General features: G+C 53.1%; 2 protein-coding genes and 1 long non-coding RNA gene across 7 annotated transcripts in view; 1 reads left to right on the forward strand and 2 right to left on the reverse strand.

The window, feature by feature from the left end:
- Positions 1-269: 269 nt before the first annotated feature.
- LOC135965083 (uncharacterized) lies at positions 270-2028 on the reverse strand. Its single transcript, XR_010577943.2, has 2 exons — positions 1663-2028; positions 270-1039 (listed from the first exon to the last, which is right to left on the reverse strand). It is a non-coding gene; the product is annotated as an uncharacterized lncRNA (long non-coding RNA).
- A 2639-nt stretch (positions 2029-4667) lies between these two features.
- Positions 4668-26328, forward strand: part of RASSF4 (Ras association domain family member 4) — a 35322-nt gene continuing 13661 nt past the window's right edge. For 2 of the 5 annotated variants that reach the window (XM_074001519.1, XM_005565101.5), the window contains exons 1-3: positions 4668-4775; positions 15405-15500; positions 17011-17086. Coding sequence is in view for 3 of the 5 variants with exons in the window: in XM_005565101.5 (XP_005565158.3) it covers positions 15439-15500; positions 17011-17086 (138 nt within the window). In the remaining 2 variants the exon portion in view is untranslated. Of the gene's footprint in view, positions 7967-15404; positions 15501-17010; positions 17087-26328 lie in introns of all 5 variants that reach the window. The other 3 variants (XM_074001520.1, XM_005565102.5, XM_065520668.2) reach the window with 2 other exon arrangements.
- DEPP1 (DEPP autophagy regulator 1) lies at positions 22702-24142 on the reverse strand. Its single transcript, XM_005565099.5, has 2 exons — positions 23951-24142; positions 22702-23394 (listed from the first exon to the last, which is right to left on the reverse strand). Exon 2 carries the CDS (start codon positions 23367-23369, stop codon positions 22731-22733), a length of 639 nt encoding a protein of 212 aa, XP_005565156.2. The 5' UTR covers positions 23370-23394; positions 23951-24142; the 3' UTR covers positions 22702-22730.

Below are 26328 nucleotides of genomic sequence, written 5' to 3' on the forward strand. Positions count from 1 at the left end.
AAAGAGGAAGGAAGGAAAGAAGGAAGGAAGGAGGGAGGGAGGCAGGGAAGGAAGGAAGGAAGGAAGGAAGGAAAGAAAGAAAGAAAGAAAGAAAGAAAGAAAGAAAGAAAGAAAGAAAGAAAGGAAGGAAGGAAAGAAAGAGAAAGGAAGGAAGGAAGAAAAGAAAGAAAGGTAGAAGTCATTTGTTTTTAATGTAATGTTGGATACAATGAAGGGGAAAAATCACATAAAGTCATCCATAAAAGACCTTAAGGAATCAATCAGATCAATTAGAAATTAATTCAAAATCCCATTTACTGTCTTAAGAGAATGGTTTGAAAATGGTTCTCATTATTAATATCATTTACATCAAGATATATAAACCTATTTTTCAGGCCTCAAAAATCTAAATTACATCTCAACAACACGTGATTGTACCCAGCCTTTTCACCCTGGGAGCACCAAAGGGAAGAAGGTAATTTTTCGGTCTTTTGGAAGCTGAGCCCTGGTGCCAAGATGCCTCAAGCCAAAACCACACAGAACAGCCTGCCTGACAGATGGGCCGGGTAGTCTTTATCAGGCTTTTAGGTTCTTATGAGCTTCCCTACTTGCAAATCAAACATAAATTTGTCCTTTGTGGCTCTTTCATAAAAACATTGGCTCGTGAGTGTTTCCATTTGTCTTTTTATGGATCTTACAAGCCAGTCCGAACTGTTTGCAGAATAACAGCATTTCCTAAGTCTTTCTGAGGTAGGAAGGCCAAAAAGAATGCAATTGCCCACGATGAACAGGACGCCCTGCTCACTTAATGGACTCCCAAAGGCCTCCTTTACTGGGGTGGTGCCCTGGAGCAAGAAGTCTTGCAGGAACTTCTGTGTGGCCTTGGCTCCCCGGAGACCCAGTGTGTTCCATTAGAGGTAGATGTTGTTTTCCTTCACTCCCGGGTGGTACAGACACCACCACGTGGGGCCACCAGGCACAAACCTGGACTCTACTGCTATCTGTACGTGTCATTTGGAGGGGGATCTCGGCCTCCCTGAGTCTGTTTTCTTACCTGAATCTGGCAAAAAGAAAAAAAAATCAATCATATATCAAATATTGATTAAACACTGTAACAATTCAGACAGAATCAGCGTTTAAGGAAGCATAGTGTCCCTTCCTCTAGGAGCTCATGATAAAGAGCTGGAATATACAGCACGCCAGAGTGGTACGCATGGGTCAGGGAGGGGCATTTTACAGAGGGCCCAGGGAAGGCCTTAAAAAGGAGGTGATTTGTGATTAAAGACCTGAAGAAGGGGAAGAAGGGGAAGGAGGGAGCGCTGCGGACATCTGGGGAAAGAGCCCTCCATGGGAAGGCATGACCCTGACAGGAACAGGCTGGGTGTGTGGGAGAAACAGTGTGATCAGAGCAGGAAGAAGGAGAGGCAGTAGGAGGAGATGAGGTCAGAGAGACAATTAGGGGACAAGATCATCTAGGAAAGGGGTTGGCACACCATATATAGCCCTGCCATCCATTTTTTAGAATAGTTTTATGAGAACCACAACCATGTCCTTTCGTTTACATATTGTCTATGGCTACTTTCAAACTACCCCAATAGTGGTGAGTAGTTGTGACACAGACCATTTAGCCCACAAAGCCGAAAATATTTACTATCCAGCACTGTACAGAAAAGGTTTACCAACCTCTGCCTTGAAGAAATAGGAGCTAATTTTTCTCCATGGTAGGGAGTCTGGAGTAGGCAGTGCAGGGATGGTGCAGAAGCTCCATGATGTTAAGAACGATCCAGACACCTTTGATCTTTATGCTCTGCCAGCCTCAGCATGTGGACATGTTGCATTATGATCTCAACGTGGCTGCCAATGCTCCAGATATTACACATCATGTACTCATTTGAGACAGGCAAGCAGGAGAGACATCTGTTCTTTCTACCAGGAAAGCAAAAGTTATCTTCACCATCCCTCAGATCTCTCCTCCCCCAGTACACTTTCCCCTGTCTCTGTGTCCAGAAGCAGGTCTCACGGTCACCTCTAGCTTCACTGAAAAAAGCTATGAAAAGGATTGTCAAGACTTAGACAGCTGTTTTGTTTTTTTTTAAAACTGTAACCCACAGTAAGAATGCAAACAAAAAGTTGCACAAAACACAACTTATATTTACTGTTTGTGCTGTACACTGATATTTTCCCTTGCATTTGTTTAAGTACTAGTCACATCATCAACTAAGTTAATTTCATGACCCACTGTTGGGTTGTAAGTAGAGTATGAAAAATACAAGTGGGCATGAGCCATAACTAGGGGCTAGCATGTTTGCTGCTACAGACAAGTTGGTTTTTCTCTCTCCTTTCCCTCCCTCTTTCTCTCCCTCCCTCCCTCCTTCTCTCTTTCCTCTCTTCCCCTTTCCCTCTTTCCTCCCACCCTCCTTCCTTCCTTCCTCCCTCTCTCCCTCCTCGATCTTTCCCTCCCTCCCTCCCTCCCTCCCTCCCTCCCTCCCTCCCTCCCTCCCTTCCTTCCTTCCTTCCTTCCTTCCTTCCTTCCTTCTTGTCCTTTTCCTTCTTTCCTATCTCTCTTTCTTTTTTTGCAAAGAAGGAAGTGGATATTGGCTGGCAACCGACACGATCGGCAGCCTCCACCATAAGTGAGCTGGAGAACACACCCAGTTCTATTGAACCCTGAAAGAAAAGGTGAACCCTCCTTCTGAGGGAACTGAGGATGCTGACAATGGACACTTGTGTCCGATGTAAAATTCTAGCACTCGCAGCCATGAAAGAAAATAACAATGTGTCCTTTGCTGCAGCATGGATGCAGCTGGACACCATTATCCTAAGTGAACTAATGCAGAAATAGAAAATCAAACACCACATGTTCTCACTTACAAGCAAGAGCTAAATATCGGGTTCACCGAGACATAAAGAAAAAAACAATAGACACTGGGGACTCCAAAAGTGGAAGTGAGACAGCGCAGCAAGGGGTGAAAAACTTCCTACTGGGTACTACGCTCACTATCTGGGTGACAGGATCAATAGAAGCCCAAACCTCAGTACCACACAATATACAATTGTAACAAACCTGCACATGTATCTCCTAAATCTAAAATAAAAATGGAAATTTAAAGAAATGCAAGGAGTAACACCAGCTGCCCAGGAGTGCTGAGGGAATTGCATGGGATCCCCAATGTAAAGCACTAGCATAGTGTCTGAGCCGCAATAGGGGCACAGGACACATGGGCTTGCTGTCCCAAACCCAGTCCTCACTCAGAGCCACTCATGGCCCTGTGAACAGCATTAACTAGGTCAGAGAGAATGATTCACACTCGAGTTCCGGAGAGCCCAGGGAAACTGTTATATCACCCTGTGCTATGTTTACTTCTCCTATCAGGAGTGATTAAATTCTTAGGATCTCATGCTCAGAGGTTGACAGCTATATTGAATTTTACCCACTGTTTTAAAAAACCTTTGGAAGCACCCAATTATTTGTCTCAGCTTTGATGAGGGCTGTGGAACAGCAAATGTGTCATGACAAGTCATCAACCACAGGGACCCTCAGAGCTGTCAAAGCATGGGCCATTCTCCAAAAATTCAAGCAAACGCAGAAATGGGAGGGCCCCTGAACCGGGTATCTTCAGTCCTGTCACTTTTTGCAGGTGGAGGTTGCAACATAAGTCATACAGCAGCCACGTAAGCATTAGCAAAGGCCCTCTAAGTCGGGGTTCAGGGACCCATGAGACTCAAATTCCAGGCTGATTTTGGTGCATGTGGCCACCTGCGTTTTCTAGAAGATACATATCAGATTCTAAAATGGCCATGAAACCCTAAAAATATTAGGAAACGCATGTTGAATGAAACTGAAATGATTTATGTTAGGGGTGGGAGAGAACAGGTCCAGGGGTCAGAGCTGGGAATGGTGAGATGAAGCAGAAATTACAAATGTTTCCCATCAACCCCATGCCCTGCCTTGCCACCCCCACGCCCCAGAAACACTGAACTGTTTCCAGTTCCCCAAATGGCCTGTGGTTTTCTGTCCTCTCTGCCTCTGCTGGCAAACCTTCGTCCAGGAGGCAGTGACTGGGAGAGAAAGACTAACTTCTTCTTATTCACCAGATCGGATTTCTTAAACGATAAGAAGTTCTAAGTGGCCATGCCAAGCAAACAGCCAGACTGTACAAAGGTGCCCCTAGAGCAATAAATAGCAAATGCTCGGGGCTTTACTGATAAGCCTCCCCAGACTCCAAGCCCCACCAGGTATGCAGACAAGTGACTGCAGTGATTGCAGCGCCTGCGCAGCGGCCTTTGTTGGAAGTCCAGGAGTCCGCGTTAACCCGCAAAGTCCCTGGCCGCCGCCCACACACCGAACCCCTCGGGGCTGAGTCGGACTGCTTTCTCCGCGCGTCCCGGGGCGCCCTCGGGAACTCTGGAACGCGCCGCGCGCTGAGCAATGGCCTGGGGACACCTGGCAGGTCACAGGCCCCTAACCTTCCCCGCAGCCCCTCCGGCACCGCCCGGCTCCCAGACCCTACCGGTGTTCCCGGGGCGGGGCGAGGCGGGGCGTACGGGGCGGTGCCATTGGCCGGTGAGGAGTGAGGGGCGTGTCCGGGGCGGGACGGAGAAGCCGGGGCGGCACCATTGGCCGTGCAGGGCAAGAGGCGGGGAGTGGGGCGGGGCGAGGGTCGAGGGGCGGGGCGCTGGGCGGGCCTAGTCCCCAGGAGCTGAAGCCGGGGGTCGGCAGGCGCTGCGGGGGCAGCTCCGGTGCAAGCGAGGGCACGACACATGCAGTGGCTTCTGGACTGCGCGATGACTGAACGGTGAGTGACGAACGAGCAGGAGAGTGCTTGGGCGTCCATGGACCATCCCCTCCGACCCAGGACTGCCACCAGGCAGGGACGCTGAAGCCTGGGCACTTGTGCCCTTCGGCCGCAGCACACAGGGTCCCTCCCCCTGCCAGCCTGGCGCATTGCGGGCCTCGGGCTCATTACTGAGAGTGGGCACTGCGCCTGGCACCTCTGTTAAGCACTTTAGGGGCTACAACCTGAGCACGACAGGTGAGCGCGGCCACTGTCTACACCTTTTTTGTTCACCTTGTCCTTAGCCAGTTTCCTAGAAGTACTGATCCTAGAGTTGGGGAGAGAGCCTAGAGGCCTCTGGCACAACTCCGATTTCACTGATGGAAATCGAATGCCTAGATAATAGCAGCAGGGGTCTGTCTCACAATCGCTGTCTGTAGAGGGCTTGCCTTGCTCTGGGCCAAGTGCTTTAACACAGTATGCCTCTTACTCCTCACAGCAAGTGAGAGTCCTACTTTCGTTATCCTGTTGTCAGATGAGAAAACTGAGGCTTAAAGAGTTACAAAATTGTCCACCTTTACCGGATGAGTTGGTGATGTAGTCATGATTTGAACCCCGGGCTTGCTGTGCCGCTGGGTCTCTTATTCTTCACCCCTAGTCTCCCGAGCTCATCCTGCCTGCTGCCCTGCTCTTCTGGGCTCCTGACTCCAGACCCGTCCTGCACTTCCCACTTCCAAAAGATGCCTCAGTGTTTTCATTAACCTGGCACAGCGGAGGGAGGGAGGCCTCCTCTCACACCAGAGTCAGTGCCCAGGCCAGGGCCAGCACTTTCTTAAAACACAGTAAGGAGAGCTTCAGGAGCCCCATTTCACAGAGGAATTAAATAAGGTCGCACAGCAAATAAGGGCTGGGCTTCTGGAATTGGAACCCAAGCAGGTTAGTCTACAAAGCTATGCTGTGCACTCACAGAAGAGCCCCTCGCTGGCTTTGCTCTAGTTTAACTGCCTACAGTACTAAGGTGTCAATCAGGATTTGTTGCCAAAATCCATTTTTTAAAAAAAAAGTTAGAAATGAATTGGTGAAGTAACAGGTAAATGTAGACCTTCCTGCCTTCTGTTCTTCTGTGTGGTTCCTTAGCTACTGCTGCCAGGACAGCAGGTTAGGGGAGAAGACAGGAGGGAGAGGGTCAGAGGAGAAAGAGGAAAGGAGAGAAGAGAAGAGATGAAACTCATTAAACTTAGGTTTAAAAAAATGGTCCCAGAAATTGTCATGGGCTGTTTCAGCACTTTGTCAGTGTATGTGAAGGCTGTTGTCGTTAGTTCTAGCCATAATTCTTTCTATGTGTAGCGCTGGTGATTTGACAATAAAAATGTTGATGCCACAGATTAAAGTGTCTATCTGAAACTCAGGAGATGGGGCTGTATTTCCACCATGAAGCTCCAGTGGGTGGCCTGGAGGTCGAGAACAGAATCAATGTCCAGGGTCCCCCTGGGTCAGGACCAAGTGGACCATGACAGATAACAAAGAACATGAACGAAACTTGGGTGTGTGTCAGAGTTCAGATTCTGGAAGTGCAAGGCCTCAAAGGGGAGACCCTAACTAGGAGGACTGCCAGAAAGCCTCTGCCCTGGGCCCCTGGGGTCTGGGGCCTGGTTTCAGTGGTCAGCTCAGACTCTCTCCTCACTCATGGCCACTCCTACAGGGAGGCCTCACATTCCCATGTCTGGGGCCCCATGGTCTCTCCAGAGTCCCTGACTCCCAGTGTCAGTACGAATAGTAATGGGAGCCTCTTTTCATTATGGGTGAGCCCCACACAAGGCCCATCTTACATGTCTCCTCATTCGTCTTCACAGAAGTCATCGAGAATTTTAGTTATTTAATTGATGAGGTGCCCAAGATTCAGAGAGGGAACTGGACTTGCCTAAGGTCACAAAGCCAGGCAGTCACAGAGCAGAGCTTTGAACCCAGAGCCTTGCAAAGGCCAGGTGGTTATTCTCTCTCAGAGGACCTTTGGGGAAACTGTTTTAAAATAAAGAAAATCAAATAGAAAGTGGCTGCACTTCCTAAAGCTTCTACAGTTTTTTTATTTTTGTTAAAGAGAAACTTGTTCCCAGGGTCTCCTTTTCTGGCTGTCCCACCTTCCTCCCTAGGAGATACTGTGGAGGAAGAGGCCCAGAACCCGCTCCCTTTGCCCTGCCTGGCCTTGGGAAGCAGGGGTGGGATGTCATTGAGCCCCATAGCTGCAGAGCTGGGAAGAGCCCTGAAGACTCTATATCAGCTGCCACAACAGCTCTGGCTAAACTGAGGCCCAAGAGATGGCCCAACACGCTAGGATCACAGGCCAAGTTAATGCCACAGCAAAATTCACATGCAAGGCTCTACGATGCTCCCTTGCCTCCTCTTTCTTGCTGTGATAGGTTTCAACAGAGACTCTAAACCTGGGATCTGGGGATCTGGGAGCACGTGGACAGAAACTGTCTCATCCCCCTGCAGTAGTATGCAAATTGTGTGTGTGTGTGCACGTGCATGCAGATTGCAGCAACATGCATATACATGCATTTTCTGGGGAGAGTGCACTAAGCTTTCAAGAGACTCCAAAGGACTCTATGACCCAAAAGATTCTGAGACCCTTGTGTCTCACAGGGCCCTTGTGTCTCCAGCAGTGGCATGTGGCACATAGGCCTGGGGTAGTGGACAGCATAGGTGAGGGCAGCCGTAGAGAACCTCCAGAGCAGCCCTGCAGCAGCAGGCACCCAGAGGGGTCTGCCCCTCTGCATTGCACTCCCAGCCCCAGGCAATTGGGATATTGGCCAGTGCCCATTTTGGGCACCTGTTTGGCCCGAAAACCATAGCTAAGAATATCTTTGTTCCTGTGGATCTTCTCTCTCTCTCTTTTTTTTTTTTTTTTTTTTCCCCACTCTTGTTGCCCAGGTTGGAGTGCAATGGCACGATCTCGGCTCACTGCAACCTCTGCCTCCCAGGTTCAAGCGATTCTCCTGCCTCAGGCTCCATAGTAGCTGGGATTACAGGCATGTGCCACTACGCCGGGCTAATTTTTTGTATTTTTAGTAGAGACGAGGTTTCTCCATGTTGGTCAGGCTGGTCTCGAACTCCCAACCTCAGGTGATCCACCCGCCTCGGCCTCCCAGAGTGCTGGGATTACAGGCATGAGTCACTGCACCCGGCCAGGTCTTCTCTTCCATAGGGAGGAGGTGAGTCTGGTTGGTGGGGAAGTTGAGGAGTGGTTCAGGGGGTTCCAGGGCCAGGGATTGTATGTGTAAGGTGTAAGGGGGAGCAGGAGGACTGGAAATGGTTTCCTTGTCCCAAATTGCTTTGCCTTGAAACAAGGGCAGAAGCCAGAAGTCTTGCCCACTGGGAAGGCTGGTCTGTGATCTACATGGGTGCTCAGGGCCAGGCTCTCAGAGGAAGGGGAACTGTATCAGGGAGGCCTGGATGCTGGACTGGACTCAGAGAGACCTGTCAGTGAGAGCCCAGGACCACAGCGGGGAGTAAAGATGAGCCAGGCCTGTGTGGTCAGCCCAGGGCAAGTCGGGAGCGGAGGTGGAGGGGAGCTCTGTGCCCGCCTCTTCTGGGCTCCCCTGGTCTCCACTGTCTCTACCCGGACAGTGCAGAATCTTCCGGGACAGGGAGGAGTGAATTGAGCCAGAGGGATGGTGGTGGGAGTGGAGAGGAGGGGTCTGGTGATTGGAACTAGGCAGCAGGGGGAATAGCAGTGTGGAAGGAGGTGGGAGCAGCAGCTGCTGAGGCGCTGCCTGCCATCTACAACCAGACAGCCGGCTCTCGCCACAGAAATGCTTGGCTGAGGGTACCCCCTCAGAGGCACCTGGTGCTGGCAGACACTGCAGCTTCTTCCTCGGCCAGGCTCCTGTCATTTGCTGGCTAACAGGTGCTGGGAGGGGCCTTTTAAAGGTTCATTGTCCTCTGTGCCCTGTTGCTGTTGTGGCTGGCATTTGAATGTGGTAGCCATGGACTGCAGCCCGGAACTTAGTCCCCCTGGAATGCCGGCAGCGTGGCCTGCACCTGCTCTGTGGCCTGCACTTGCTGTCCTCCTCCAGCAGGAGCAGCTCAGGCCCCCAGCTGTGCCCCACACCCTTTTCCTCCTTTCTTTTGCTTTCCAGGTCACTTTCTATATAACCTATTTGATTTAAATCATGCTGAAATAAGAAAATAAAAATCACAATTCCAGGAAATGTTAAAACAGAGGTAACCAAGCTCTCAGCCTTCACAGACATGCTTAGAACATTTTAATTTGGATGCCCGTACGTTTTCCCTTTTGCCAAGCAAGGACACCACATCTATGCTGGCCATGTTTTATGTAAGAAGGGTCATTGTCAGACGGACAGCAGGCAGCACAGTCTTAAAATAAAAGGCTTTCAAGTGGACTCAATTTCGTGTCACGAAAGCCTCACTTCACTCAGCATCTTCTGTTCCTTTTGCCACTGACCTGTAGGAATTGGGCCCCGGGAGTGACTGGAAGAATCACAGTCATCTTCTTCTGTAATTACTGTCCCCACAAACACAAAAAAGGAAAGACGGCCCATGCCTAGCAGCTCTAAAGCCCTCAGCGGCCTTTGTCCCTCAGTAGCGACAGCAGGCTGGCTGTCTGCACGGCTGGCAGAACAGCTGCTGAAGTGGAAAGGGAGAACAACTCACTTCTTGTTCACTGGGACAGGTAGCCATGGCTGGCATGCCGCCCAGGGGGTCTCCTCTGGGTTACAGAGGGCCCTGGCTGCAGTTGATCACTCTGGTTGGGGACAGAGTGTCCTCCAGCCTGGGAAACAGGCGTGGAGGCCTGAGCTCTGTCCCGGGACCTGGGGGAGGGGAGCAGGCCCAGACAAAGAAGGCTGAACTTTCCCAGCAGAATGGCACGGCTTGGGGGAGGGGAGGGCCCGCTAGCCGACTTGGCCTGTCCAACTGCATCTGTCACTCTGTGGTTTTGAGCCTGAGCCTGGGTGGCAGGCCAGCCCCAGCCCGTCCTCTCCTGACTCCTGCTGCCACCCATGCAGCCTCGCTTTAATCCATTTGTGTATTAGGCTTCTACCTAGGATCTAGTTTCAAGATAAGGTTGTGTTGTTTATAAAAGACTGGAAAATACGCTGGCAGAGATTCTCAAAGGCCCCACCTAGTGCACTTGGAGATTCAATGCAAAAGGCTGCTCCAGGAAAATGCTCCAAATAGAGACATGGCTCCCTTTCCTCTCCTGTTGGGTGTGTGTGTTCCCCCTTGTAGCTCCCTCCTGCCACAGCTGTCTTTTAGACACCCCTTATGTACTCATGCAGCTTCCTATAAGACTCGCCCAGTGATGTCAAAACGAATGAAATTCATCAAAATGAATGCAAGTCTGGTTAAGGGGATAGGGCGCAAGCTCAGTGTTGCGTTCTGCAGTGGAATTCTGTGAGTGATCCTGGAGCTCAGGGAAACAGGTCTTCTTGTTGTGTTGGGTGTGAGAACCAGAGAGACCAAGTGACTTTTGTGGGAGCCATAGGCTCTTGGCCCCTGAAAGTTTCACTAAAAATCAGACATGAAGTGGATTGATTAATAGGAGAAAAGGCATACACATTTACTTAAGGTGCATGCATGGGAGCCTTCAGAATGATGGTCCAGTTTCCCAGTGAGTTATATACCATATACAGAGACTTATATACCATTTTGAGGTTACAGAAAGAATAGGGGCTTAGATTCTGGTGAAACAGGCTATGGGAGGAGGAGAGGCTTGACTAGTGAAAGTGACCTTGTTATGTAGATGAAGCCTCCCTCAGAGAGACTTTTAAAGGTATGGATTCTCAATCTCTCCTGGATGTGGGGAAAGACCTGGAAAGGGGAGGGGGCCTGGTTGCATTAATGGAGATTCTCTACAGATGCAAATTTTCCCACTGAAGACACTCTGCCAGCCACTTTTTTCAGGATGGGCAAGTGGCAGCCATTTAAGAACATGTCAAAGAAGTGTATGTTGGGAATAAAATATTTTCATCTCCTTCCCTTGCTTAGGGCCATGAAGCTAATGAGTGCTGGAGGACACAGAAATGTGTGCCTCTCTCAGAGGAGAGACTGTCTTTGTGTAGAACCGAGGTTCCTACCCTGTAAGACTCAGGACCCAGCCCAGCAAGCTGGAAGAGCCTCCCTTTGCTGCAGTGGGCCCTGAGCCACCTCCCTCAGCCTTGTTTGCTGACCCCCCTGCCCTCCTCTGAGATGCCATGCCCCATTCTCTGCCCCAGCTGTTCACCCCACAAGCCCATCTTCTCCTTTACCCCTTCACTTTGCCATCTGCAGTCTAGGACTCTTCTTTACTTTCCTCCTGGTTTGTCTCCTCTGAGCAGCCGCCCCCAGCTGATGCCATTCAATCATGGCTGGAGACACTCAACCATAGTTGTGTCCTGTAAATAAGCAGGCATGCAGGGGAAAAGCACTCATGAAGGCCAGCGAGGGAGAACCATGCTTTTCAAGTAGTATTACCCAGAGTCCTAGGAGATGAGGCTCCCTGCCACCATCTCACTGTTAACCATGGCAATCCCCTTTAATCTGTTTTGCATATATTTTCTATTTGAGCAAAGAGTTCCACAGTTAAGAAAATTTCAAACCCATTGGAGGTCAATATTCTTGTTGTACAGATGGGAAAATTAAGGCCCAGAGAGGAGAAGGCATGCAGCTAAGCACCCCAGAGCTCTTTAGGAAGCATCTTCTATGAATAAGTAACCACTGCCTGACTTACGGGAAATTCCACTTCTAAGTATTCCTACTACATATGGCAAAATGAACTTCTTCCCCACACACTATAGGAGACTGGAAGTAAATGTAAATCATGCCGTGTCGTGAATCAGAAGTCACAAACTGGAGCCTCACTGTCTAGTGGGCTAGGAGGGGTCCCCAAACACTGGTGGGACTTTGACCCCAGCTGATGTCCAGGCTCTTGACTCCTTGAATTCCTTCTCATACAAGTCAGAAAATAGTGAAAGTACACACTCAAGAAGGGAGAGTGTGCAAGGGAGTTGGGAGCTGCTGCCTTGATGGGTTTCTTTAACCAAGGGGTGGAATATCCAAGAAGATTCCTGGAAAAATGTGGAACTTTCTTGAAACTGTGGTGCCACCCATTTTTACGTCACATATTGGTGTTCTGGAACTGTCACGGTGCTGTGGGTGTGTGACTTAGCATCCCAGAGAGTTGCCTGGTTAATGAGTGAGGAGAAACCTAGGTCGAATCCAGCACCATGTTGGGTTCAGTTGGTCTTAGCCAGTTTGGCCACACTCTGATTTTTTAGAGTCTTATGACGCCTAGCTTCTTATAACTCCTATTTCAACAGTTTCCTTTTGATGGTCATGTGAAACGGCTGCCTGGAATTTTCTGTTCTCCTGCAACCATCTGTATTCTTCCTGTGTCACCACTAGGTGTGTCTGTCTTACAAAGGTGTTTGGTTTATTTACAAATATATTTAAATATAAAATATTACATTAAATATATGTTGTTTTAATTGGATTATGTATTTCATGAGACTTGGTCTGGGTTATGCTGCAGTAACAAATCCCTGATACACCAGTGGCTTGTCACGGCAGAGGTTTATTTCTCTTTCTCAGTCTATATCCAGTGTGGGTTGGCAGATGGTTCTGGTCCACAGTCACTCAGAGACCCAGGCTGACCATCGAGTAGCTGCACAGTTGAAACACGTGGCTTTCTGGGCCATCATGGCGGAGACAGGAGAACTGCAGGGTTGTGCACTGGCTCATAAAGCTGCTGGCCTGGAAGGGACCCACACACTTGTTGGCAGCTCAGTGGTCAGAATGAGGCCCATGGCCCCAACCAGCTGCAGAGGGCCAGGGTGGTGAGCGACCACATGGGCATTCCAGGGACAGTGCATGCCTCTGCCAGCCACCCACCTTTCAGTAGTGAAATATAGCCCGGAAAAATCCAGATTCCTGGCTTCTTATGAAACGCCAAAAGAGTTGCCACGTCGCAGAAGGAACGTGCCCCCCATTCCCCATGGACCCCGTGAAGAGTGTCCCTCAGCGGAGTCACCTCCGTGGTCATTGGAGATTTTTATATTATTTATTCCTGCTGTATGTGCACAGCTCTGGAAGAGTAGACTTGGATGGAGTCTAGAAGCTTCTTGTATTTATTCAGCAATTTAACAACCATGTATGGACTTCCTGCGATGTGCCAGGCTTATACTTGGGGCTGGAAACTAGTGGTAAAGCACCCCGCCCCCGTGCTCCTGTTCTCTTGGGAGGGAAGTCTAAACAAGAGCTGGGTTCTGCAGGGCCCAGTGGGGAAATGGGAAGAGGTGATGGGGCAGAGAGGGGCTGCCCCGACATGGACTGGGGCTTTTCTGGCAAGGCTTTCCAGGAGGAGCTAACATCAGAGGAAGGAGTAGTTCTGGGTTCTGAACAGAGAACAGCACTACAAAAGCCCCAAGGGAAGAAAAAGCATAGAGCCCCTTAGGGGAGCCGTGAACTGTTCAGTGAGCCCGGGGCTTAGAGCAGGAAGTTGGGGTGGAAGCTGGATACAGAGGAAGGCAAGAGAAAAAAACACCGCCTGTTATGTGGGGGTAAATCCAGCCCTTCCTGTAATGAGTTTGCTGAAAGCAAGATTTCGTTATGCTGAAGACCCACAGAAGCAGTGTGGGCTGAGAAACCCAGTCCCATGGCTCACCCCGGGCTGCACTAGGCTTCTGCCTTGCAAACATATGAGGAACTACCCAGAGAGGGGGGCAGATCACTTTTTCCACAGGCAAGCGGAGGTGCTGAGGAACTGAAACTTTATTTTGAAATGCCTGTTGCCTGGCCAAGAAAAATGCAGCGAGAAGTCGCCGGCTCCAGGCCTTGCTGCTGGGGGCCTGACATCCTTCCAGGCCCTGAGGTGCCTCACTCTGGAGCACGGCAGAGGGGAGGAGGTATGGATAGGATGATCCTGAGGTGATCAGGAAGCCCACTCCCTCAAATCCTTCCCCTTCTCCAGGCCAACTGTATTTCCCTGCCTCTGGCATCACAGGCTCACGCAGGGCTGATGTTAGCACAGAGGGCAGGCTCATCACATTTGTGGGTGTCAAGCAAGGAGGGAGAGAGCAAATTGGACCTGTCCAAGTGAGTGCCCGAGGGGATGGGCATTCTGCAGGGACGGGCTCTGAGGACATTAATAAATACGACAGCAGGTGGAACTGAGCTTGAGCTCCCCGCTCCCCGTGGCATTAGAACACACTCAGGTCAGGAAGACATGATGGGTTTGTGTGAACAGATGTGGGGGAGTTGTGAATGAGTGGAACTGTGCTGTGGGAAGGATGTGGTGTGGCCCCAGGCTGTGCCCCCTCCCGATGTGTCCTAACACCCCCAGCCCTGTGCTGCAACTTGGGAGATGGAAGGTGGAGGCAAGGTCAGCACTGCAGTGTGTGTGTGTGTGTGTGTGTGTGCATGAGATTGTGTGTGTTTGTGTGTATGTGCGTGTGTTGTGTTTGTGCGTGTGTGTGAGCATGTGTGTATGTGTTGAGTGTGACTGTGTGTTTGTGTGCACGTGAGAGTGTGTGAGTGTATGTGTGTGTGCATGTGATTGTGTACGTGTGTTTTTGTGTGTGTGTGTATGAGTGTATGTGTGAGAGTGTGTGTGTGTGTGTGTGTGTGTGTGTGTGAAGCTTTACCTCCCTGCCCAGCATGTAGGAGGCCTTGATAAGAGTCCTTGGCCACATTGACATGGGGGAGTGAGAGGAACAGGAAGTCGTGCAGATGCCAACAGGATCGAGAAAGCTCTGGTGGATTTACCGTCCGTGAAAGAAACCTGGGGAGGGCAGGAGCAGCTCCTCAAACCGGTCAAGGCTGTGTGTGGAAAGAGGGAACAGTATGTGTGTGGAACAGTGTGTGTGAACAGTGTGTGTGTGGATCCACTAGTGATCCTGTGGGCTTGAGATTACTTTGTTGCACAGACGAGAAAAGGAAGGTTTGGGGGTTTAAGTCACTGCCTGTGTTCGATATAGAGAAGGTGCTAAGAGACCAGAATCAGGGGTCCGAATGCTGGAACAGTGGCTTTGCTGCTTACTTGCTGGTAATCTTGGGCAAAGTGCTTAAACTCCTGTCCCTGTCTTCTCATCTGTAAAATGGGAATATGGTGATACTCACCTCACAGTATTGTTGTAGGGACTGGATGAGATAACTCAGAGAAGATGCCAACCGTCTACAGCACATAGGGAACACAGGCCGACTAACCCACTGCCAGGAGAGCCAGTGATGGGCCACTGCCTGGCTCAGTGGGAAGGCAGGAGAGAGGCCCAGGGTAGCTCTGGAGGATTGCAGGAGCAACCAAGGCAGAAGCCATCAGTCAGGCTGTCCCAGCCAAGGGAAGGGAGCATGTGGTCTAAAATGCTTAGGAGACAGATCTGGATTCCTGGGGATTATGGAGAGTCTTCCGAGGTGGGCGGCTGAAAGGACCAGTGTCACTGGCTCAGCATGACTTTGCCCAACCAAGGGCAGCTTGGCTGACATGTGGCCATGTGGGTCTGGGCCAGACCCTTTCAGCTGCAGCCACCTTGTGCCCAGGCAGTGTGATGCCAAGGCCGACGGTGTCTGTGCCAGGGCTGCAGGTGTTGGGTGCTGCGCTGGCCAGCATTCCTCTGGCTCACCTGTTCGTCCACCCTTCCTTGTCTTCCCAACAAGTAACTTCTAGGTCTGAAGACAAGAGGAAGAGAAGATGAAGGAAGACTGTCTGCCGAGTTCTCACGTGCCCATCAGTGACAGCAAGTCCATTCAGAAGTAAGCCTTGGTGTGCAGGTTGGGTGGGGGAGTCTTCACATTTGCCATTCCCCTCATCCTGGGCAGCCTTTAGGTGGAGGGGTCCTGAGCACTTGTTCAGATATCTGATGGGGTGCCCTGGGAGACAGTGATGGGGTGCTTCTTTTTGAGCCTGTCCAATAGGGGATCCCCAAGCCACACATGTCCATGGCTGGGAGGCATGGGCAATAGAAAAGAGGCTCCAGATGGCAGGCCCTTTATACTAAATAAGTGTGTACGAGGCCTCATTATAACTTTTACATTGATTGCATGTTGACAAATAGTAATTTAGATATATTGGGTTCAATAAAATGTGTTATTAATGCTAATTTCACCTGTTTCATTTTCCCTTCTGTATTAGGCCATTCTTGTGTTGCTATAAAGAAACACCTGAAGCTGGGTAATTTATAAAGAAAAGAGGTTTAGTTGGCTCACGGTTCTGGAGGCTTTATAGGAAGTGTGGTGCTGGCATCTGCTCGGCTTCCAGGGAGGCCTCAGGGAGCCTCCAGCCATGGTGGAAGGCGAATGGGGAGCAGGCACTTCACATGGCGAAAGCAGGAGCAAGAGAGAGGGAATGGAGGGTGGTGCCACACACTTTCAAATGACCAGATCTTGTGTGAACTCAGAGCGAGAGCTCACTCATCATCACGGGGATGGCCCAAGCCACTCATGAGGGATCTGCTCCCATGATCCAAACACCTCCCACCTGGCCCCGCCTCCAACCCTGGGAATTACAGTTTCACATGAGATTTGGGTGGGGACACAGATCCAAACCATATCACCTCCTAACATGTACTAGAAGATTGAAATTACCACTGTGGCTCACATCCCACGTCTGTTGGCCCCACTGCCCCACAGAACCCAGCTTGGGTTCAGGCAGCTGTCTAGGCCTCCCCTCCCTCCAACATTAGCCAAGGCTGTGGCTTTCCCTTCGGGAAGGGAGACAGCATTGAGGGAAAGTGACTTACTGCAGACTTCAGGGCCTTACTCAAAGGACTATCGCCTTCTGCTGCGCCTTCGGAAAGTCAGGGTGGGGAAGAGGCAGGCACCCCTCAGGGTGGCCCACAGCAGCAACAGCAGGCCTTGTAGGAAGTGATATGGGGAAAAGCAATAGGCTGTACAATGCCACAAGCAAGTCCAGGGCATTTACTGTGAGGAAGCGACGCAGGTGGAGGACAGGGAGGCTGCCAGGGCCTTACCTGTGATAGTGAAAATGTCGGCACCCTGGACATCCTGGACCAGACGCAGGCCTGTCCTGTGAGTCTCGCCTCCTCCTCAGCCCCACCCCCATGCCTCCCACCAGGGCCATGTGCAAAACCATCCGGGTGCATCGTGATGGCACAGTCTGGTCTCCTCTGGTTATGCCTGGCCTGTGAGAAGGGTGCTGTCACACTCCTGTTACAAATGAGGAAAAAGAGGCCAGGGAAGCCAAAGACCAGAAGCTGAGGCCCTGCCACACCCCAGGAGTACATGTATGTCTTTCCCTTTCTAGGTCGGAGCTCTTAGGCCTGCTGAAAACCTACAACTGCTACCATGAGGGCAAGAGCTTCCAGCTGAGACACCGCGAGGTGAGCCTGTTGCTCTTGTTCATAGAGGTCACCATGTACCCTGCGAGGCCCTGCCTGACACGTGTTGTTTCAGGGTAATGATGAAGACCGTTCCCTCCACGCTCAGCAGTGACCCAGTTTGGACAATAAATTATATGGTCACTCTCATCACTCACCTCTGACCCTGAGCCAGGGATCAGGTTATCAGCAGCCAGGTCATCTCCTTGCAGAGGGTCAGCACATCCCTTCCAGAGTTCCTAGTGGCAGAAATCACCTTGGGGGTCTTCCTCCTTCCCCATTCCCCTGAGACTTTTGTCCAGGTGAACTGCTGCTGAGAGCAGGTCCTTCCTCCACCCATCACACCACTCAGCGGACGAGAGGAGTTGGTCCCTCTCTGTTCCTGCCGCCCCGCCACGTATCTGCATGGTCTCACCTGTGGCCCCTGGTCCCCAGTGCTTTCATTTGTAAAATGGCGTGTGGGGCTACACAGGGGCTTACAGGCTCAGGGGCTCACAGCAGGCAGCGCAGGTGTGGGGAGTGGGTCCCCACTCAAGGAGTCAGCCGCCCATCAGATCAAACCATCCCTGCTATGCAGGACCGTAGGCCTAGTGCAGCCAGACCCTTTCTGATTTTTCAAAAGAGGATAGATTATCTGGAATTTCATGAGGAATTTCCCAAATCTTGAAACATCATGTGGGCTAAATACATGCCTGATGCCAAACACAGCCCTCAGGCACTGGCTGGACTCTGCAGGGCCTAGGCTTGGGGGACCACCCACTGAGCAGGGCAAGTGGAGCCGTAGTCTTGTGGTCATTCACATCCTCCGATGTTTCACGCAGGAATCTTGGTTGGGCTTTGTGGCCCTATCTTGGTCTAATTGAACATATTTGTACTGCCTAATGGCAAGTCTATCGTGGTAAGGCTGTTTTTGGTGGGGGCGTTCTGCAGTTGAGATTGGGTTGGCTCCTGGACTTTCTCCCATCCATCAGCATCTGACCAGGGCCGATGGATTCCAAGTGCCCCTCTGTTGTTGAACACAGGAATGGGCAGGGCAGCGCCAGGAAACCCAAGACCTCCTCACTAGTCCTGGCTCACTAGTCCTAGTCCCCCCTCTTCAGTAATTTAGACACCCTTCTACAGCTCCCAGGCCAGAGCTAGCCCAGGCATCCAGGCAGCTCTGGACAGCCAGGGGTTGCCAGTCAGTGGCAGGTCAGAGGGCCAGCCAGAATCTGCTGCCAGACGGCCTCAGCCAGCCCCTGAGGTATCCTCTTGGCCAGCCAGGCCAGACGTCACACCCTTTGGGAGCTTCTGGCTCCTGGTCCAGGCTATGCTGGGCTGCCTGTGACCACCAAGCATGGTACAAATCTCACACTCCACCTCCTTGGCCTGCCCAGGCCACAGGGCCCGAGAGCTTGCTCCCCTCCCTCTCCTGCCATCTCACCTCCTCACGCTTGCTTCTGTGACACCTGTCTCACCCTGCCTGCCCCCATCCTGCCCTCCCTAGGCCAGGCACCCTGTGGGTCCCTGTGCAGAGTTGGTGGGTGACTTAAGCAGCAGGTGTAGGCCTGGAGAGAGCTGGGGTGAGTTCTCAGTCCTGAGCTCCAGTGTGCTGGGCAGAGGGAGGCACTGGGGAGAGGGTGTTGGGGCCACAGGGATTTCCACCTGTGCTGTTAACACATGCCACTTCATATCTGGTGGAGGCCTGGGGTGTGGTCGCTGCTGTTGAACTGGTTAGATATGCAAATTCCTACCACACCCCTCCCCCGGCCTGCTGAACCGAAAACACTTAGTCCTCCTGTCCATGTTTTAACGAGACCTCCAGGACATTCCGGTGGAAGGTCAAGTTTGAAAACCACTAGTAAGAGCTTAGTTTTGGCACTCGGGATTCCCCAAGATAATCCCCTCTGTAGGAACGGTTGTCGGGGGCAGGGGCGGTGGGGCAGGAAGCCCCAAGAGCCTCCACCCTGCGTTTGTGGTTTGTGTATGCTGCGGGACAGCCCACATAGAGAAGTAGGGGACTCTAAGGCTGGGAAGAGGTGTTCTTGACAGCCCTTAATGATAGAAAGTCAACCCACCAAGGGGATCTTCCTGTCCCTAACTCTGAAGAAAGTGTGAGGTTTGACCTGGTCTCCATGGAGCCAGAAAGTACCTTTCACGAACCTTCTGTAGCCTTAACAGCCCAGGGGGTACTGGCCTGAAGAAGTGTGCATTTTTGCTGGGTCACAATCACCACATAAGACGAGGCTTCAGGCTGTGACGCTGATAGGCCTCCAGATCTCACTGCAGCCCTGTGACGCACCCGGCACGACGACCTCCTGGACCTCTGGGCACTTGCTACAGGGGCAGGGCCATCCCAGGCCAGTCTCTCCTCAGGCACCACAGGCCCCAAGGGCTGGGCAGACAAGAGGAACGGACACTTCCCCGGGGAACCTCCAATGCACCAGGCGCTTTGCCTCTCCTTTATTTAGTATAAGGTGATACAGGAATGATTATTTTCCAGACAAAGAGATCGAGGCTCCCAGAGTTTAAGTCTCTAGACAAGGTCACACTGCAGTAAATGAAAGGTGCTGGCCATGGCCCCAAGATCACAGCCACTCAAAACGGCAATACCATTTCCAGCATTAGGCTTTGGAGGTCTCCACCCAGTATCAGTGAACAGGTCTCAGGAACACAGGGAGCTGTTTGTTGCCCTTGAACCCCAAGCCAAGGGGCTCTCAGGCTGGCGAAGGGCTCACCACCCGGGGTGCGCTCCCAGAGCCGCCTGAAAGAGACCCCCCGCCCCGTGTTCTCACTGCCCCTCCCCGCTGCAGCACCGGCAGCCTGAGCAGTACGGTTTGGGGTGCCTTCTCCTCCACTGTCTCATCCCACTTCTCCGAAGGTGGGCAGGGCCACGCCCTGGGGCCAGCGTCTCCTTGTGAGCTTTCTCCCCGCTTCCAAGGGGCCAGAGGAGGGACGCCTTCTCTGGAGGCTGAGGCGCCGACTTCCTCTATCATGAACCTCACCTTTGGGATAATTTTGCTTGTATTACAACAAAAAGCCTGAACAACGGGGAACAGCCTGTGCCTTTTGAACATGGCAAAGGGCTTTAACCAGGCTGGCTGGTATCTCAAAAGAAAAAAGGACTGCCGGGAAATGTCCTTGTGTAAACCCACCGCTCTCGGCTCTCGGGAAGCAAGTGAGCCCCAGGCGGCGGAACCCTCTCCGGGGACTGCGTGCCGGCCCCGCCCACCTGGGGCGCGGCGCCGAGGCTCGGCGGCGCCCCCTGGTGACCGCGGACGCGCTCCACACCCAGTCCCGCTCCTAGGCCCTGGGACCCCTCAGCAATGCGAGAAACGGAAGGGGCTTCCCCTGGTCGGGGGACTCTCTCTCTCTCCCAGGGGTGCGGAAAACCAACATCCCGCCTTGAGAGAGTTGCCCCGTCCCCTCTCCGAAGGCCTGGCAGACCACTGGCCCCCGAAGTGACTGACCAGCTCCAAGAACATCTGTTTTCTGGGAGCCGCAAAGCGCTTCCCAGCCTGCCCGCTCTGGGCAGGGCCTTGTGTCCCAATCACTCCCTTCTTCACCTCCCACCAACACCTTCCACCACCCACCCCCACCCCCCTCTCCACCTCCCACCCCCACCCCCACTCTCCTCTCCACCCCCAGCCCCACTCTCCTCTCCACTCCCACCCCCACCCCCACCTTCCACCCTCACTCCTTTCTCCACCTCCCATCCCTGCCCCCACTTCCCTCTCCATTCCCTCTCCACCCCCAGCCCCACTCCCCTCTCCACTCCCACCCCCACTCCCACCTCCCACCCCCGCCCCCACTTCCCTCTCCATTCCCTCTCTACCCCCAGCCCCACTCCCCTCTCCACTCCCACCCCCACCTCCACTCCCCTCTCCACTCCCCTCTCTACTCCCCTTTCCACTCTCCCCACCCCCACTCCAGTGGCAAGTAGGAAGGAGAATGCAACTGCTCTACAAGGGCCCACCAGGAGGCTTAGCTTGAAGGAAAAGGAATTCCCCTGGGCCTCTCTGCAGGAGCTTGGGACATTGCCAGAAGCCCCCACCACAAACCTGTATTCGACGGGGAGGGAGCACCTTCCAAAGGTGCCACTGACCTCTTTCACAAAGCTGGGTATTAGTGGGGAAGCCCGGGGATGGTGGGTCTCCTCAAACTGCCTGACCTCCCCAGATGCAGCGAGGCAGCTTCTGAGCATGGAGGAGTCTGCTGACCTCATCCTAGTTGCTGGACTCTCCCCTCTGACCCAATTTCATGATGCTTTGAAGAAGGGGCTGTAGTGAGGCTGGACCCAGCAAGCCTGGACCTCGGCCCCTCTGCTTTGGTCGGGGGCCCTCCGGATCTCTCCTGAGGGTGATGGTTGGCTAAAGGCTGCCCTGGCCAAAACCTGCCCCACACGTTTGCCCAAAGACAGGAACCTGCAGGTTTGAGACCACCACAGAGACACAGTGGGCTGTGACAGATACAAACATTTGTCTACAGTGCTCACAATTGCAGCTCCAAGTTCGTATGAGCAGGTTCCCAGCCCTTGCAGGGTGTGAAGGACACTGCTGATGTCCCCATTTTATAGATAAGGAAACTGGGTAATTGCTTGTCTGAACGTAACAGAAGACAAACATTTAACAAATCCAAAGCAATTAAAAATAGCCACAAAAAAAGAGAATGACCTAGGTTGACAACTCGCAGAGCAAGGAGGTGGCAGAGACCCGCCCGGGTGAGCTTGGTTGCCGCCCCCAGCTCAATCTTCCTCCTCTCCTCTCTCTGTCCTTTTGCCGCTGACCAGAGGCAGCCTGATTCCCATTCCCTGATGCCTCACCTTCTTGCTGCCAGATGCCTCTAGGAATTGGGGTCCTTCAGACTCCAGATGCCCTGGCCTGGGCCTTAGAACGTCTGGACTTCCCCGGTGAAGGACAGCTGGACAGTGCCCTGCTTCTCACCCACAACTGGGACCCTGACCATGCCATGAGCCCCCTGGGTGGAGGTGAGATGGGGGTGGGGATGATAGGACTGAGTGGTACAGATTCTGTCTTGGCCCTCGTCATGGAGGAACTCTCCCAGTGCCACGACAGGATGTATGAGTTGTAGCCAGCAGAGTGCCCCAGTGGTGCCAGGTGACAGTCCCCCTGGAATACATCAGTGCATTTGCTAAGACTCCATGTGTTCTCTTGGGCCTCACATAACATGGACTTTGAAAGTGGAGGCCAAGAGGCGGACTTGGGAGTGCCTGAGGCCTTGTTCTGAAACACCTGGGGGGCTGGCACCCCACTACCCTCATACCCTTACCACCAGTTTCCCCACCAGCGATGACGATAGCTACTCAGCGAATGGGCTCCTACATGCCTTTACGCGTCAGAATGGCCTGGGAGGCAGGTGCCAGTAATTAGTCCCATATTACCCACGAGAAACTGAGAACACAGATGTTAAGTAACTTGCTCAAGGTGATCAGCCAGCAAGGATCAGAGCAAACGGGATCGGTAACATCTCATGTGAGACAGGCTGTTATATTCAGAGGGGGTTGGTCTCACTGTGAACTGCCCCAGCAGGGGCCTCTGCAGAAAAGCATTTCTGTTCCAGAGACCTGCCAGGGACAGTGACCACCATGGGGGAAGACGGGAGATGTAGACCCACCGAGCTCTTTACAGAAGCCTTTATTGGGCAGGGGTCAGAGTTCATGGATCACCGGGAGGTGCGAGTAGAGAGTTCTGAGGACACTGCTGGGGCGGGGGCTGCGGGGGGAGGCCATGGCTTGGGCAGGCTGCCCCAAAGTCCAGCTTCTTAGGTCAGAGCTCTGCTGCCCATCCCGCAATGGTCTTGCTAGGGAGTGCCCAGGCATCCTGGCTTCACAGAGCCTCCCTCTGGGGGCCCCCCTGGCCTTGCTGCTGTCCATCTGTCTGTGCGGACCCCAGAGGCCAGCAGAGGGGCCAGTCCTCCTCGGCAGGTCCCTCTGGCTTGGCTGCTTTTCCTGGGACTCCCCAAAAAGCCAGTCCAGGGGGTCCACAGCATCAGCCGTGGGCAGTGTGGGCTGCTGGCCCCTGAAACGTGCGGTGATGTCCCGCAGGGACACAGCAGGGCGGCCCTTCCGGCAGGCCTGGGCTGGCCTGTGGGGTGGCCTGGGTTGGCCCTGGGCCGTGGCCTTGTTCAGCACAGAGGTGGGTTGTGCCAGTCGAGATATGGATCTCACGTAGTCATCCAGGCTAGGAGAGGGCGGGGGCTCCTGCCCAGGACCCCCAAGCAGCATCTCCTCCGTGGTCTCCCGAATTGTGGGCAGATGGGCCACAGAGAGCAGAAGCCGGGACCTCATCACCCTGGCGAGAGGAGGCGGCAACCTGTTGGGAAACAGAGGCCAGGTGGTGAGGGCCTGCCATGCATCCCACCGCCCCTCCGTGTCCCCACACTCCTCTGGGGCTGCCTGTAGGAATCTGGTGCCCTGAGAGCAGTTCGAAGTCTACAGAGCCCAGACCAGAGCTCGGACTCCTGGGCTCTTTCTTCCTGTTTACGTTGAAAACCCAAAGGCTTAAGATTTTATCCTTATTGTTTCAGAATGTGCACAGATAAGAGAAACCAACCTAACAAACACTGGTCAGAGGAAAGCTGGGTTTAAAACCAGGATCGGCCACACACCTTGGGACCTTTGGCAAGGCCACCTCTCCAGGCCTCCACTTACCCATCCGTAAAACAGGGTTATAAATACCCCTGGCAGGGATGTTGTAGGAAACACATGAAATAACCCCTGAATCCCTTTGTAAATGCAAAGCCCTCTACAGACAGCCCTCTTCTCTAACCCATAGGGAGGCTGTGCAAGTTCAGGCTGGGAATTGCCCTCAAACATAAACAAAGTCCTTGTGTTTTGTCTCAAACCCAAGGGCAGCTGCTCCCTCTTACCTGGAGCTGAGAAGGTCTGGGGGTGGCAGGAGAATGGATGAGCAGGGACAGTCCAGTCCAAAGGAAGCCCCTGGGAAGCTTGGAGGCCAAAGGGTGGAGGGTCCGGCAGGGGGTCCAGGGTGGGGTCGCTGGGAGGAGGACGGTGCACTGAGTCTCAGAGAAAACCGTGCCAGACTCTTCCCTGAGCTGTCTGAAGAGCTTCGGCAGGCAGCTGCTTTTATACCTTCCCACCAGCTATCAATCACTGTCACGAGGACCAAAAATAGCCCGCTCAGGAAGGCTCTCTTAGGAAAACAGCTTGGAGGGCGGGGCCTGGCCCAGCTGCCTGCTTGGAGGTGTTTTTCTGCCAGTAGGAGGCTGGGGAATGTTTACACTGCAGGGCAGGAAAGGGGTGGGTGCCTTGCTGGTCACCTAGGGGCACTGGGAGAGGGAGGGGTTCCACTGGGCCCTCACAGGTTGCTCCAGGGCCACCCCTGCCCCAAAGCTTGTTTCCCACCCTGTATTACACCAGCCCATCATGACTCCTGTGAAGTTGGGCCAGGTCCTCGGCAACTTTGATGAAAAATCAGCAGCACAGGACCCCAGCCTGGAGGCAGCTGAGGCTGGGTCCCTAGGCCTGCTCTTAGGAGAGACACACCCTGCTCCCAAGGGACCAAGAGCAGTCGGCGGGGTCTGACCCTGGTCTTCTTACACCCCAGATGGGGTGCTTTCTGAGGATTTGTTTACTTGTTCACCAGATGTGAGGTGCTACTGTGTGCTGTGACTGCACACACAGGTGTGGCCCCCCTGGAGCTCATATTCTAGTAATGGAGGAGATAGAGCCAGAGATGAGTGGGTGCTGTGATTCAGGCAACAGCAAGAGCTGCCTGAAGGAAAAGCGCAGCAGCACAGTGGGACGCTGTGGTAGGCTGCCGCCACGGGAACAGTGGTCAGGGGATGTCTTCAGAGCAGACATTGGAACAGAAACCTGAAAAAAAATGGGAAAATGCACATTCCAGGTGGCGGGGGCAGCACGTGCAAAGTCCCTTTGGTGAGGTGCTCCAGACGGACATGCTCAGGGCACGGCAAGGTGCCTGCAGACTGGCCCATGTAGGAGGGGGTCAGTGAACCTTGGCGTGGATGCTGTGTTTCCCTCCAAGAGGGAGGCAAAGACACTGCAGGGTTTGAACAAGGGCACTGCAGTCTGGCTTCTGCTTCAAAGGATCGCTCCGGTTGCTGGGCCTGGGCTGGGGCTGGGGGGCTGCCAAGGAGCACCTGGGCAGCATTAGAAAGCCACCGCCTCTGTCCAGGAGTGACCATGCCAGCAAAGGAGGCTGCCAAGGACGAGGGAGGCAGTCCCTGGGAAGCTCCTGCACTCCCCCGACAGGGCCACAGATCCTCTGCCCCAGCCACAGTCCCACCTGGAACACGCCTGCCTGTGCTGCAGGTGGGGGAGAAAGAGGAGTCCCCCAGAGGTAGCCCAAGCCTGAGCTCTCAGTACTGGGCAGACCCCAGACTCCCTAGGCAAGCAAGACGAACTGGCAGTCCCAAGTTCTTGAATTCTAGGTGGGAACTCCATATGCACAAAGGCATCGGAGCAGGGAGTGCCTGAGACAGTGAACAGGATTTCAGTGGCACATGGCACTTCTCACTTTGCCCAAACTCTTATATCTTTCGTAGACCCTTTGTCTAGTTCGCTGGCTCTTCTTTGAATTTATTAGCAATGAGCAGATTAGTCAAGAGACTAAAAGGAGGGAGACGGAGAATGTGCTGCTGGCTGATAGGACTTTCCCTCCATTCAGATGCGGCCAAGCTGGGGGAGGGTGAACCGTGGTGGGTGGCAATGTTGGGGGCACACACGTCACCTGTGCAGGGGTGGCTGGCCTGAGTCATGGCTAGCCAGCCTGCCCCAGTACAACCAAGCCCCCGACCTTGTCCAGGCAGGTCCTGCTCAGCTTTCCTCCCTGTCCTCCCTCACTGGTCTTCCAGAGTGCAGTGCACAAGCACCCTCTCCAGGAAGCTGCATTGCATCTCCTTCTGCGTCCTGAGCCCCTCATGGCTGGGGCTGTGTCTCCTCCATCTCCCTCTGCCTGGAGTCCAGGGTGGGGCTGGAGGGCAGTGGGTCTCCATGAGTGAGCCATCCCCACAAGCTGTCTCCACTGAGAGGCACCCGAGACCAAGAGGCAAGAACAGAACCCGCCATAGACCTTTGAACTCCATAGATCCGTGCTGGCCTCTCCTTCATAGGGAGCTCAGTGACACATCTGTGCTTGTAGAGCACCAGCGAGTATCAAAAACAGCTCTGGTTTCTGCTTGTTTGTTTTCCTTTTTAGCGGATAATGCAAGGTCATATCTGGAAGCTGTGTGTGTTTTTGATAACCTTTGGATACACTGTTTTC

Source organism: Macaca fascicularis, chromosome 9 (assembly GCF_037993035.2).
Source record: "Macaca fascicularis isolate 582-1 chromosome 9, T2T-MFA8v1.1".
NCBI classification, from domain to species: Eukaryota; Metazoa; Chordata; class Mammalia; order Primates; family Cercopithecidae; genus Macaca; species Macaca fascicularis.